Raw genomic sequence first — 12,253 nt, 5'->3', positions numbered from 1 at the left:
TCGGGATCCGTAGCTAGGGCTGGCTGACGCGAGGTTGCCAGCGGAAGTGGCCGCGGGGTTGCCGGAACTTGTAGTAATTAGAAGCTCCAGTCATCAGTTGCCGCCTACTCGGGCAGCCGCCGCGTCGCGGTTACTAAGGAGTGGAGAAGATAGTGGCAGGCGCCACGGTGGAGCGGCTCCGAGTTCCCCGGGAGGCTCGCAGGCGCGCAACCCGCCAGACCGGGCCGTCGCCCCCGCGGACGTCTCGGAGGCGGAAGCGACGCCGGAGGCAGGTGCGGCTGGAAACTGGAAACTTAGTTTGCGTGACGGGTTAGAGTCTCCCCCGCCCCAGATGTAGCGTTTGGCAAGGAGGGGGCAGGAGCTCGTCCTTCATCCTTTTCTAGCCCTGTAAAACTGTACGTACTGGTTCTTTGGTGACTGTCATCTTAGCTGTTAGCATTGTCTTCGTGTTACAGAGAACTCACATTCACTGAGTGCCTACTGCCTGCCAGACACTGTCTTAAGTGCGTATATATCCATCCTCTCATTTAGTCTCCTAACGGACCAGTCAGGTGAGGAAACTAAGGCACTTAACCAAGGCCAGATAGCATGTATCAGAACCTAGTTTAGCAGCCAGATTTTTTAAAATATAAATTTATTTTATTTATCATTTTTGGCTGCGTTGGGTCTTCGTTGCTGCACACGGGCTTTCTCTAGTTGCGCCGAGCGGGGGCTGCTCTTCGTTGTGGTGCGCGGGCTTCTCATTGCGGTGGCTTCTCTTGTTGCAGAGCACGGGCTCTAGGCGCGCGGGCTTCAGTAGTTGGGGCTCACGGGCTCTAGAGCGCAGGCTCAGTAGTTGTGGCGCAAAGGCTTAGTTGCTCCGCGGCATGTGGGATCCTCCCCGACCAGGGCTCGAACCCGTGTCCCCTGCACTGGCAGACGGATTCTTAACCACTGCGCCGCCAGGGAAGCCCCCAGATGTTTTTTTTTGACATCAAACCAGTGTCATGCTCCCTTTGTTACCACCTGGGGTCCTTGGACTCTTTAATCAATAGAAATTGGTAAGAGGCCAGGCGGGGAATTCAGGTAAAGCTTTATTGGGACTCGTCCTGCAGCAGGAGGGAGCAAAACAAGAAACAGGTGGGGGTGGAGGGGTGGCGGGTGAGCTGGTCCCTTAAATGCGGTGAGGGTGGGGGGATGGGTGGGTGAGGTGGGAGGGGGGGCTTAGGTGGTCTTCCCACCCCCTTGGTGGTGCTGTGTGCAGGGGTCATGGGCAGTACCCTGCTTTTGCTCCTAACACCTCAGAAGTGGCAGTTGGCTTCTGGCCTTTTTGTGTCTTACTGTTCATAATTTGCCCCAGCTGTGCATGCATGCAGTTACTTTTAGTCCCTTCGAGTTTCTTTGTATTTTGTTGTTCAAGGAGTTGTTTGTCCAGGTGCAAGCACTCTAGTAAAGGGTCACAGGTCTCAACCTATCTCACCTTTGCCGCCCTGCCTTTACAGTTTTAGGATGTAATAATATTCCAGATTTTTATTAATTCTTTGTTTTACACAAATATTTATTGAGCACCAACATTGCTTGGAACTGCACTAAGGGATACTAGGGGATCAGAAAAGACCTGTTCCCTACTTTCGTGGAACTCCTACTCTAATGACTTAGAGTTATCACATAATAGGACTTAATAATGATCTACCACACTGCATCATTTTTTTTAACTCCCCATGAATTCCTCATATAAGTGTCCAAATGATTGAACAAACAGTACTTACTATGGAGTGGTCACTGTTCTTGGCCCTGGGCACATACCCCTGAATAACAGACAAAACACCCGTCTTGATAAAGCTAACACCCACCTGACCATAATTATTACTAAAAACTATTAGATGCAGTTTCTTCACCTCTGTGAAGCAATCCAGTCAGATGGCCCTGTAGCTTTTTATCTTTTTATAACTTATGTTTCAAGACCCAGCTCTAATGTCACCTGCGCTGTGAAACTTCCCTGATCCTTCTTCCTTCTTTGCAGACAGAATGGAGAACTCCATAGTATTGTGTTCATGGTTCCATTTAGTTCAGTAAGCACTCAGTTGAGCCTCTTCAATGGACCAGACCTTGTTTGAGGTGCTGGGGATAAAGATATAGGTAGGACCCAGGCCTGGCCTTAGAGAGGCTCACACTTAGGGTGTAAGGAGTGGGGAACAGACAGGTAAGCAGGCCATTATAATACAGTGTGGCATGGTGCCTTCATTAAGAGGTGGGCTGAGGTGGTAACACAGATGAGGGTCAACCTGAGGAGGGGGATATACAGGAAGTTCTTCTGTATGCATCAGGCAAAGAAGAGGGGCAGAAGTGTGATAGACCGAAGGAATGGAAAAAGCAAATGTATGCAGATGAGAAGCATTATTCTGTGTGTGTGTGTGTGTGTGTGTGTGTGTGTGTGTGTGTGTGTCTGTCTGTCTTACCTTTCAACTTTGTCTTTGCTGGTTTTATCATGCATAAGTTTATTTTGTGTAAATGGACATATAAATGATCCTTTCCTTTCTAATTTGTGATTTGCACTTCCTATTAAGCACTCTAGCCCCACCCCATTGTCATAAAATTATTCTCTTGTTCCACCCCCTTGTCTATGTCTCCATCTCTATTTCTTTTCTCTCTGTTTCTGGGATCTTTAGTCCTGTAGTATTTTTCTAGGCCTCAGGTGAGACATTTTGGATCAAAGGGTCACAGTAGGATATAATTAATGAGAAAGTTCAAGAGCTCTAAATGGCAAACTAAGAAGGAGTGTAATATCTATTTTACAGGTGAAGAAACAAAAAAAAAAGGAAGTCAAGAGGTCTTTCCCAAGATCAAAGATCAAGTAAGTACTATGCAGATCAGAACCAAGGTCCCCATATTCTGTAAGTTACTGGAGTTTTCTCCAGCAGTCGTCTTCTCTAACATTTTCCAGGCAGCTATATACTCATTCATTCATTCATCCATTCACCCATCTAGCAGATAGGTGTGATGATTGGTCACAAGAGGGATTTCCTGAAAGACAGATTGACTGGATGACCGTCTTCCCTATCCAACCATCCATCCATCCCTTCATCTTCCCAGCACATTTTTAATGTGTTCTAGGCTCTATGCTAGGCTCTAGGATTATATAGGTCACTAGGTATTATAGGCCCCATAGCAGGTGGGAAGTTGGTAAAGGGAGAAAACAATTATAATAAAATGATAAGTGTTATACTAGGAGAAGTATGGAGTATCGTGGAAGCACATAGAAAGGGCCCCCAACCCTTTTCAGAGTGGTCAGGTATCAGGAAATTCACAATGCCCTGTGTTGAACCAAAGGAGATGTCAAGATCACTCATTCATTCCACAGGTACTTATGGAATCTATTATGTGCCAGGTGTTAGGTACTGGGAGTAAAGAGGTGAACACCATAGGTGCTGTCCTTCTCCTGGAGGGGCTCAAAGTCTAGTCAGGGAGATTAGAAATATGTATAAAACCCCTTGGGCCCTGGGAGTACCATTGTACCCTTCATTTGGCTCACATATGTTTATTGGGTGTTTCCTATGAGCTTTCCAAGAGTGGAAGAATGACAGTGAATTGGACATGTTTCCAGACTTGGAGGTTCAGAGGCCATTGAAACAACCCCCTCATGATTGTTAGTAATCTTATGAGGTAGAAAGGGGTCTGGCCATGAAAGACTTACAGAAGAAAAACTCCAGAGTTTAGCTAAAACAGCAATTATGTCCCTCTGGTAGGTTCAGTGAGGACTTTATGGAAGGGATGGCATCTGGACTGGGTCTAGAAAGAAGCTTGTTTTTTCTATTACCTCATTTAATTCTCACAACAATTCCCTGAGGCACAGGTTTTAATCCTCATTTTATATGTGAGAAATCTGAGGCCCAAAGAGGTAAAGTGATTTGCAGAAGGTCACTCCACTTAGTAGTAGAAACTAGTCTCAAATTTAAGTCTCTTGTCTCTAAAATTGTTGCCGCCTCCTACTGCACCCCTCTACTTTTCATATTTGTCACTTCCAGGAAACATTTTCTCTGGACACCTGATCCCAGCTCTCCACTCTGCTCCTTCTTTGTACTGAATCTCTTCCCAGACCCTCCATCTCAGGGTTCCGCATTCTTGCCAGGGTCTCCCTTCCCCTGGCCAGGTTCCCAAACCTCTGCTACCCCAAATTGTCTGAAGCTATCCCAAAGCAGATTAGGGAATGACTGGATCCTTTTAAAGAAAAATCTCAATCTCTAAGAGCTTAAGGTTCAAAAAATTTAGATCTTTGATAAGAGATTGTTTTCCTAAAGGAAGTGGCATTTGAGCTGAATCTTTTTTTTTTTTTTTTTTTTTTTTGTGGTACGCGGGCCTCTCACTGTTGTTGCCTCTCCCGTTGCGGAGCACAGTCTCCGGACGCGCAGGCTCAGCGGCCATGGCTCACAGGCCTAGCCGCTCCGTGGCATGTGGGATCTTCCCGGACTGGGGCACGAACCCATGTCCCCTGCATCGGCAGGCGGACTCTCAACCACTGCGCCACCAGGGAAGCCCTGAGCTGAATCTTAAAGCATGAGATCTGCCAGATGAACAAGGTGGATAGAGCTATTTTAGGCCAAAGGAACACTAAGAACAAAGGCATGGAAGACCGAATGTGTTTGGGGGAATAGAAAATGATTCTGTGAGCCTCTTGGGTGGAGTGACTGGAGCTGGAACGTTAGGACATAGGTCTCCAGGGGCCTTCAAGACCAGGCTCAAGCTTGCTCAGTGGGAATCCAGTCAGAAGACTGTTGCAGTGTTCTAGGTGGGAGACGATGAAAGATTTAATGGAAGAGGTGAGTGTACTTCTGAGCTGGAATTTTCGTGACTCCTGACCAATGGAATCCCATTTCACCAGGCATTATATTTGTCAGACCTCTCTTTCTAAAGCACAGCTTGGGTCATGGCTCTCCCCAGCTTAGATATCATCCACGTCTCTCCGTTACCTCCAGTGTGGAGCCTGGGCTCCTAGCCTGGCACTGAAGGCCTTCAGAAGCAGGCACCATCCTTCCCATTCAGTCTTATTGTCCAAGACTCCCAAACACACCTCCTTCCCCTTCCTGGGTCAGGTTCTTTCTTTACTGTGCCAGATGTACCCACCACCGTGCCCTTAATCCTGTGGCCCTTTCTATTAATGCTTATCCTTCTCTCTATCAGAAAACTCAGTTCATCTCTCAAACCCAATTTATCCAGTTCACATCTCAGTATTTGCACATCATCTTGCCTAAAGTATGAGAGCCCTCTTCCCTGAACTCAAAACAAAGAACATAGCTAGGGAACACTTAATATGTACCAGGCACTACCTTTCCAAGTTGATCTTCTCCTTTGTCTATTAAGGTAGACATTTTACAGGCGAGGAAACTGAGGCTTAGAGGGGTAGAGAATTTTCCCAGTCAGCGAGTCAGGCAAGAGCCAAGATTCAAACCAGGTCTGTCTGAGCCCAAAAGTGATGCTTTTTCTACCGTTTCACTGAGCTACGGTTGATTTGAACCGAAAAACCCAGGGCCTATCTCCCTTGTTATCTAAAGGGCCAGCCCATTTCTGAAGCAAGACAGTGGGCCTCTAGGGCCTCGGAGTTAGGGTGTGTGTTAGGGGTGGTCCTGGTGAGTTCACAGACTGTGTTGGGGTGAGAGAGCAGCCCTGTCCCTTCTCACTCCTTACTTTCTTGCTTTCCTTGCTTGGCTCTCAGGGACATGGCCTCCTCAGGAGTCTACAAACTGGATGATGGGAAGCCTTATCTGAGCAACTGCTTTCCGGCCAAAAATCTGCTTTGGATGCCAGAGGAAGGTCAGGTGACTTCTCGGATCAGTACGTTTGCCTCACACCCAGCTCCTGCTTCAGAATGTCCCTGACACCCATTTCTTCCCTTCAACCCCTTCCGTGCTGTTCCCTGCCCCTACACAATCCCTTCCCTTCCAATCCATCTCCCCCCAGCAGTCTCAGGGAGCCTTATTTTTTTAAAATTTTATTTATTTATTAGAATTCTTTTATTTTTATACAGTTTTTTTCAGGTTACTTTCCATTTAGAGATATTGGCTATATTCTCCGTGTTGTACAATACATCCTTGAGCCTAAGTTACACGCAGCAGTTGGTACCTCCCACTCTCTCACACCTATATTGCCCCTTCACCACCACCCCACCCACTGATCACTACTAGTTTGTTCTCCGTATCTGTGGGTCTGCTTCTTTTATGTTATATTCACAAGTTTGTTGTATTTTTTAAATTCCACATAGAAGCAATATCATGCAGTACTTATCTTTCTCTGTCTGAGTTATTTCACTTAGCATAATGCCCTCCAAGCCCATCCATGTTGTTGCAAATGGCAAAATTTCATTCTTTTTTATGGCTGAGTAGTATTCTGTTGTATATATGTACTACATCTTCTTTATCCATTCCTCTGTTGATGGACACTTAGCTTGTTTCCATGTCTTGGCTATTGTAAGTAATGCTGCTATGAACATTGGGGTGCATGTATGTTTTTGAATTAGTGACTTTGTTTTTTTCGGATATATACCCAGAAGTGGAATTGCTGGATCATATGGTAGTTATGTTTTTAGTTTTTTGAGGAACCTCCACAGTGTTTCCACAGTGGCTGCAGCAATTTACATTCCCACCAACAGTGCACAAGGGTTCTCAGGGAACCTTCTAAACTGCACATCTAACCATAGTGTTCCCTTTTGTTTAGTGACTTCTCACTGCTAGTTCCTTTACCTTCTGCTCTAACCCCCCCTTATCCTTTTTTACAACCCCTTTCCTTGATTTATGCCCTGTTCCATAGTGTTTATAATATTTTCACATAGCTTTTTAACATTCGCCCAGAACGTTCCAGCCCTCATCCCAGTTATCCAAACTCCTCCCATCCCGCAAGGCCCAGCCCTTCTCCCACTTCTTCCAGTAAGCCATATCCAGCTACTCCATCCCTCAGTGCCCATCCTCTCTTGAAAGCCGTCTTCCTTTCTGTGTTTCTTACTTGATGCGTAATTATAGTCTGCCCAGCTCCTAAAAAATGGCTTAAACTTGACTCTGCTAAGTAGTTTTTCAAACATTTATCTAGTTAAAGACTCCCCTGGGGCAGGGACTCCACCTATGCTGAGCAGAGTCCTGCAGATGGAACGCTGCCAAGAAGTGTGGGTTCACTGGATTGGATTTGCTGCTTTGAAAGGGTAAAGCAAGGGAGAAGTACCCCTAGCTTACCCTAGATGAAATGACATGCTGGTCGCTCTGTACATGGAATAGTAGAAGAACCTTCTCCTCCAGCCTGTGCTCCCCACTTCTCTTGAGTGATTTCATTTTTCACACAGAGACCTTCTTTGGCCACCTATCTGTTGAAAACCCTCCCATGGAGCTCTCAGTATGCACTCATGATTTCACATCCACACCCCCTCACACACACATAGATGGACAGATAGAGAAATAAATATAGCCATATGTATCTGCATGTGTTGGTATATGTACATGTACTTCCTGGCCCACTGAGGGCAATGGTACCTCAGTCGCAAAGAGCATGCCTGCCGCCTAGATGTTGATTTCTAAATACCATTCTCCAGTAAACAAAGCCAGGGCTCCTAAGACAAAAACCTGTTTCTAGGGCTGAGGCAAGAAAAATACATATTGAGCCTGGAACACTGTGTGGTGCCAGAAAATAAAGCAGTGCTCAGAAAAATGATGGGGGCAATTTGAAAGGACATAGGTGCCAAACTGAAGGAGCGCCCAATGGCCAAAGCTGGAACAATATGAGCGGCAAAATAAATAAAGGTAGAATTGGGTTGGAATCCGTAGAATAAGTAAATAGTCATGATCCCATGCTGATACAATTAAATTAAGAATACATAAATAAGTGGAGGAGAAGGAAAAGTTCTTCCTTACAATAGAATTACAGTTAATAAATGTAGAAGGAATTAAGGAAATAGAAAATTACTTTTTTGGGGGAAAATCACTATTAAAACATCACAGTAATAACTTTTACAGGCAAGAAACTTCTATGGATGCTGCATCAGTCAGGGTTCTTCAGAGAAATAGAATCAATAAGATGTGTGTATGTTCGTGTGTGTGTGTGTGTATCTCCTACAAGTTTTGTTTTCATATACGTATATGTGTTTATATATATGGACCAACACACATATATAAATTACATATTTTTAACGAATTGGTTTATGAAATGTGGAGGCTGGCAAGTCTGAAATCTATAGGAGAGGCAAGCTGAAAACTCAGGGAAGAGCTGATGCTTCAGTCTTAAGGCAAAATTTCATATTTCTTTGGGAAGCCTGTATTTGCACTTTTTTTTAAACATCTTTATTGGGGTATAATTACTTTACAATGGTGTGTTAGTTTCTGCTTTATAACAAAGTGAATCAGTTATACATATGTTCCCATATCTCTTCCCTCTTGCGTCTCCCACCCTCCCTATCCCACCCCTCCAGGCGGTCACAAAGCACCGAGCTGATCTCCCTGTGCTATGCGGCTGCTTCCCACTAGCTATCTACCTTACGTTTGGTAGTGTATATATGTCCATGCCTCTCTCTCGTTTTGTCACAGCTCACCCTTCCCCCTCCCCATATCCTCAAGTCCGTTCTCTAGTAGGGCTGTGTCTTTATTCCTGTCTTACCCCTAGGTTCTTCATGACATTTTTTTTCTTAAATTCCATATATATGTGTTAGCATACGGTATTTGTCTTTTTCTTTCTGACTTACTTCACTCCGTATGACAGACTCTAGGTCTATCCACCTCAGTACAAATAGCTCAATTTCGTTTCTTTTTATGGCTGAGTAATATTCCATTGTATATATGTGCCACATCATCTTTATCCATTCATCCGATGATGGACACTTATGTTGTTTCCATCTCCGGGCTATTGTAAATAGAGCTGCAATGAACATTTTGGTACATGACTCTTTTTGAATTATGGTTTTCTCAGGGTATATGCCCAGTAGTGGGATTGCTGGGTCATATGGTAGTTCTATTTGTAGTTTTTTAAGGAACCTCCATACTGTTCTCCATAGTGGCTGTACCAATTCACATTCCCACCAGCAGTGCAAGAGTGTTCCCTTTTCTCCACACCCTTTCCAGCATTTATTGTTTCTAGATTTTTTGATGATGGCCATTCTGACTGGTGTGAGATGATATCTCATTGTAGTTTTGATTTGCATTTCTCTAATGATTAATGATGTTGAGCATTCTTTCATGTGTTTGTTGGCAGTCTGTATATCTTCTTTGGAGAAATGTCTATTTAGGTCTTCTGCCCATTTTTGGATTGGGTTGTTTGGTTTTTTGTTATTGAGCTGCATGAGCTGCTTGTAAATTTTGGAAATTAATCCTTTGTCAGTTGCTTCATTTGGAAATATTTTCTCCCATTCTGAGGGTTGTCTTTTGGTCTTGTTTACGGTTTCCTTTGCTGTGCAAAAGCTTTGAAGTTTCATTAGGTCCTATTTGTTTATTTTTGTTTTTATTTCCATTTCTCTAGGAGGTGGGTCAGAAAGGATCTTGCTGTGATTTATGTCATAGAGTGTTCTGCCTATGTTTTCCTCTAAGAGTTTGATAGTTTCTGGCCTTACATTTAGGTCTTTAATCCATTTTGAGCTTATTTTTGTGTATGGTGTTAGGGAGTGATCTAATCTCATACTTTTACATGTACCTGTCCAGTTTTCCCAGCACCACTTACTGAAGAGGCTGTCCTTTCTCCACTGTACATTCCTGCCTCCTTTATCAAAGATAAGGTGACAATATGTGTGTGGGTTTATGTCTGCGCTTTCTATCCTGTTCCATTGATCTATCTTTCTGTTTTTGTGCCAGTACCATTACTGTCTTGATTACTGTAGCTTTGTAGTATAGTCTGAAGTCAGGGAGCCTGATTCCTCCAGCTCCATTTTTCGTTCTCAAGATTGCTTTGGCTTTTCAGGATCTTTTGTGTTTCCATACAAATTGTGAAATTTTTTGTTCTAGTTCTGTGAAAAATGCCAGTGGTAGTTTGATAGGGATTGCATTGAATCTGTAGATTGCTTTGGGTAGTAGAGTCATTTTCACAATGTTGATTCTTCCAATCCAAGAACATGGTATATCTCTCCATCTATCTGTATCATCTTTAATTCTTTCATCAGTGTCTTATAATTTTTTGCATACAGGTCTTTTGTCTCGTTAGGTAGGTTTATTCCTAGATATTTTATTCTTTTTGTTGCAATGGTTAATGGGAGTGTTTTCTTGATTTCACTTTCAGATTTTTCATCATTAGTGTATAGGAATGCCAGAGATTTCTGTGCATTAATGTTGTATCCTGCAACTTTACCAAATTCACTGATTAGCTCTAGTAGTTTTCTGGTAGCATCTTTAGGATTCTCTACGTATAGTATCATGTCATCTGCAAACAGTGACAGCTTTACTTCTTCTTTTCCGATTTGGATTCCTTTTATTTCCTTTTCTTCTCTGATTGCTGTGGCTAAAACTTCCAAAACTATGTTGAATAAGAGTGGTGAGAGTGGGCAACCTTGTCTTGTTCCTGATCTTAGTGGGAATGCTTTCAGTTTTTCACCATCGAGGATGATGTTGGCTGTGATTTTGTCATATATGGCCTTTATTATGTTGAGGAAAGTTCCCTCTATGCCTACTTTCTGCAGGATTTTTATCATAAATCGGTGTTGAATTTTGTCAAAAGCTTTCTCTGCATCTATTGAGATTATCATATGGTTTTTCTCCTTCAATTTGTTAATATCGTTTATCACATTGATTGATTTGCGTATATTGAAGAATCCTTGCATTCCTGGAATAAACCCCACTTGATCATGGTATATGATCCTTTTAATGTGTTGTTGGATTCTGTTTGCTAGTATTTTGTTGAGGATTTTTGCATCTATGTTCATCAGTGATATTGGCCTGTAGTTTTCTTTCTTTGTGACATCCTTGTCTGGTTTTGGTATCAAGGTGATGGTGGCCTCGTAGAATGAATTTGGGAGTGTTCCTCCCTCTGCTATACTTTGGAAGAGTTTGAGAAGGATAGGTGTTAGCTCTTCTCTAAATGTTTGATAGAATTCGCCTGTGAAGCCATCTGGTCCTGGGCTTATGTTTTTTGGAAGATTTTTAATCACAGTTTCAATTTCAGTGCTTGTGATTGGTCTGTTCATATTTTCTATTTCTTCCTGATTCAGTCTTGGCAGGTTGTGCATTTCTAAGAATTTGTCCATTTCTTCCAGGTTGTCCATTTTATTGGCATAGAGTTGCTTGTAGTAATCTCTCATGATCTTTTGTATTTCTGCAGTGTCAGTTGTTACTTCTCCGTTTTCATTTCTAATTCTATTGATGTGAGTCTTCTCCCTTTTTTTCTTGATGAGTTTGGCTAATGGTTTATCAATTTTATTTATCTTCTCAAAGCACCAGCATTTAGTTTTATTGATCTTGCTATCGTTTCCTTCATTTCTTTTTCATTTATTTCTGATCTGGTTTTTATGATTTCTTTCCTTCTGCTAACTTTGGGGTTTTTTTGTTCTTCTTTCTCTAATTGCTTTAGGTGCAAGGTTAGGTTGTTTATTCAAGATGTTTCCTGTTTCTTAAGGTGGGCTTCTATTGCTATAAACTTCCCTCTTAGAACTGCTTTTTCTGTATCCCATAGGTTTTGGGTCGTCGTGTCTCCATTGTCATTTGTTTCTAGGTATTTTTTTATTTCCTCTTTGTTTCCTTCAGTGATCACTTCGTTATTAAGTAGTGTATTGTTTAGCCTCCATGTGTTTGTATTTTTTACAGATCTTTTCCTGTAATTGATATCTAGTCTCATAGCGTTGTGGTCGGAAAAGATACTTGATACAATTTCAATTTTCTTAAATTTACCAGGGCTTGATTTGTGACCCAAGATATGATCTATCCTGGAGAATGTTCCATGAGTACTGGAGAAAAATGTGTATTCTGTTGTTTTTGTATGGAGTGTCCTATAAATATCAATTAAGTCCATCTTGTTTAATGTATCATTTAAAGCTTGTGTTTCCTTATTTATTTTCATTTTGGATGATCTGTCCATTGGTGAAAGTGGGGTGTTAAAGTCCCCTACTGTGAATGTGTTCCTGTTGATTTCCCCTTTTATGGCTGTTAGTATTTACCTTATGTATTGAGGTGCTCCTATGTTGGGTGCATAAATATTTACAATTGTTATATCTTCTTCTTGGATTGATCCCTTGATCATTATGTAGTGTCCTTCTTTGTTAATAGTCTTTATTTTAACGTCTATTTTGTCTGATATGAGAATTGCTACTCCAGCTTTCTCTTGGTTTCCA

The 12,253-nt window shown here is 42.5% G+C and overlaps 1 protein-coding gene across 4 annotated transcripts in view; it reads left to right on the top strand.

Annotated features, from left to right (window-relative positions):
* The first annotated feature begins 54 nt into the window (after window positions 1–54).
* XRRA1 (X-ray radiation resistance associated 1) overlaps window positions 55–12,253 on the top strand; it is a 102,973-nt gene continuing 90,774 nt past the window's right edge. For 2 of the 4 annotated variants that reach the window (XM_079930157.1, XM_079930155.1), the window contains exons 1-3: window positions 55–272; window positions 2,778–2,833; window positions 5,690–5,787. In XM_079930157.1, coding sequence (XP_079786283.1) covers window positions 5,694–5,787 — 94 coding nt within the window. In that variant the 5' untranslated portion in view covers window positions 55–272; window positions 2,778–2,833; window positions 5,690–5,693. Of the gene's footprint in view, window positions 273–2,777; window positions 2,834–5,593; window positions 5,788–12,253 lie in introns of those variants that run through there. The other 2 variants (XM_079930156.1, XM_079930158.1) reach the window with 2 other exon arrangements.

Source organism: Stenella coeruleoalba, assembly GCF_951394435.1.
Source record: "Stenella coeruleoalba genome assembly, chromosome: 8".
NCBI lineage: Eukaryota > Metazoa > Chordata > Mammalia > Artiodactyla > Delphinidae > Stenella > Stenella coeruleoalba.
Note: the sequence above shows the minus strand (reverse complement) of the source record. Positions and strands in the feature narration are given on the sequence as shown.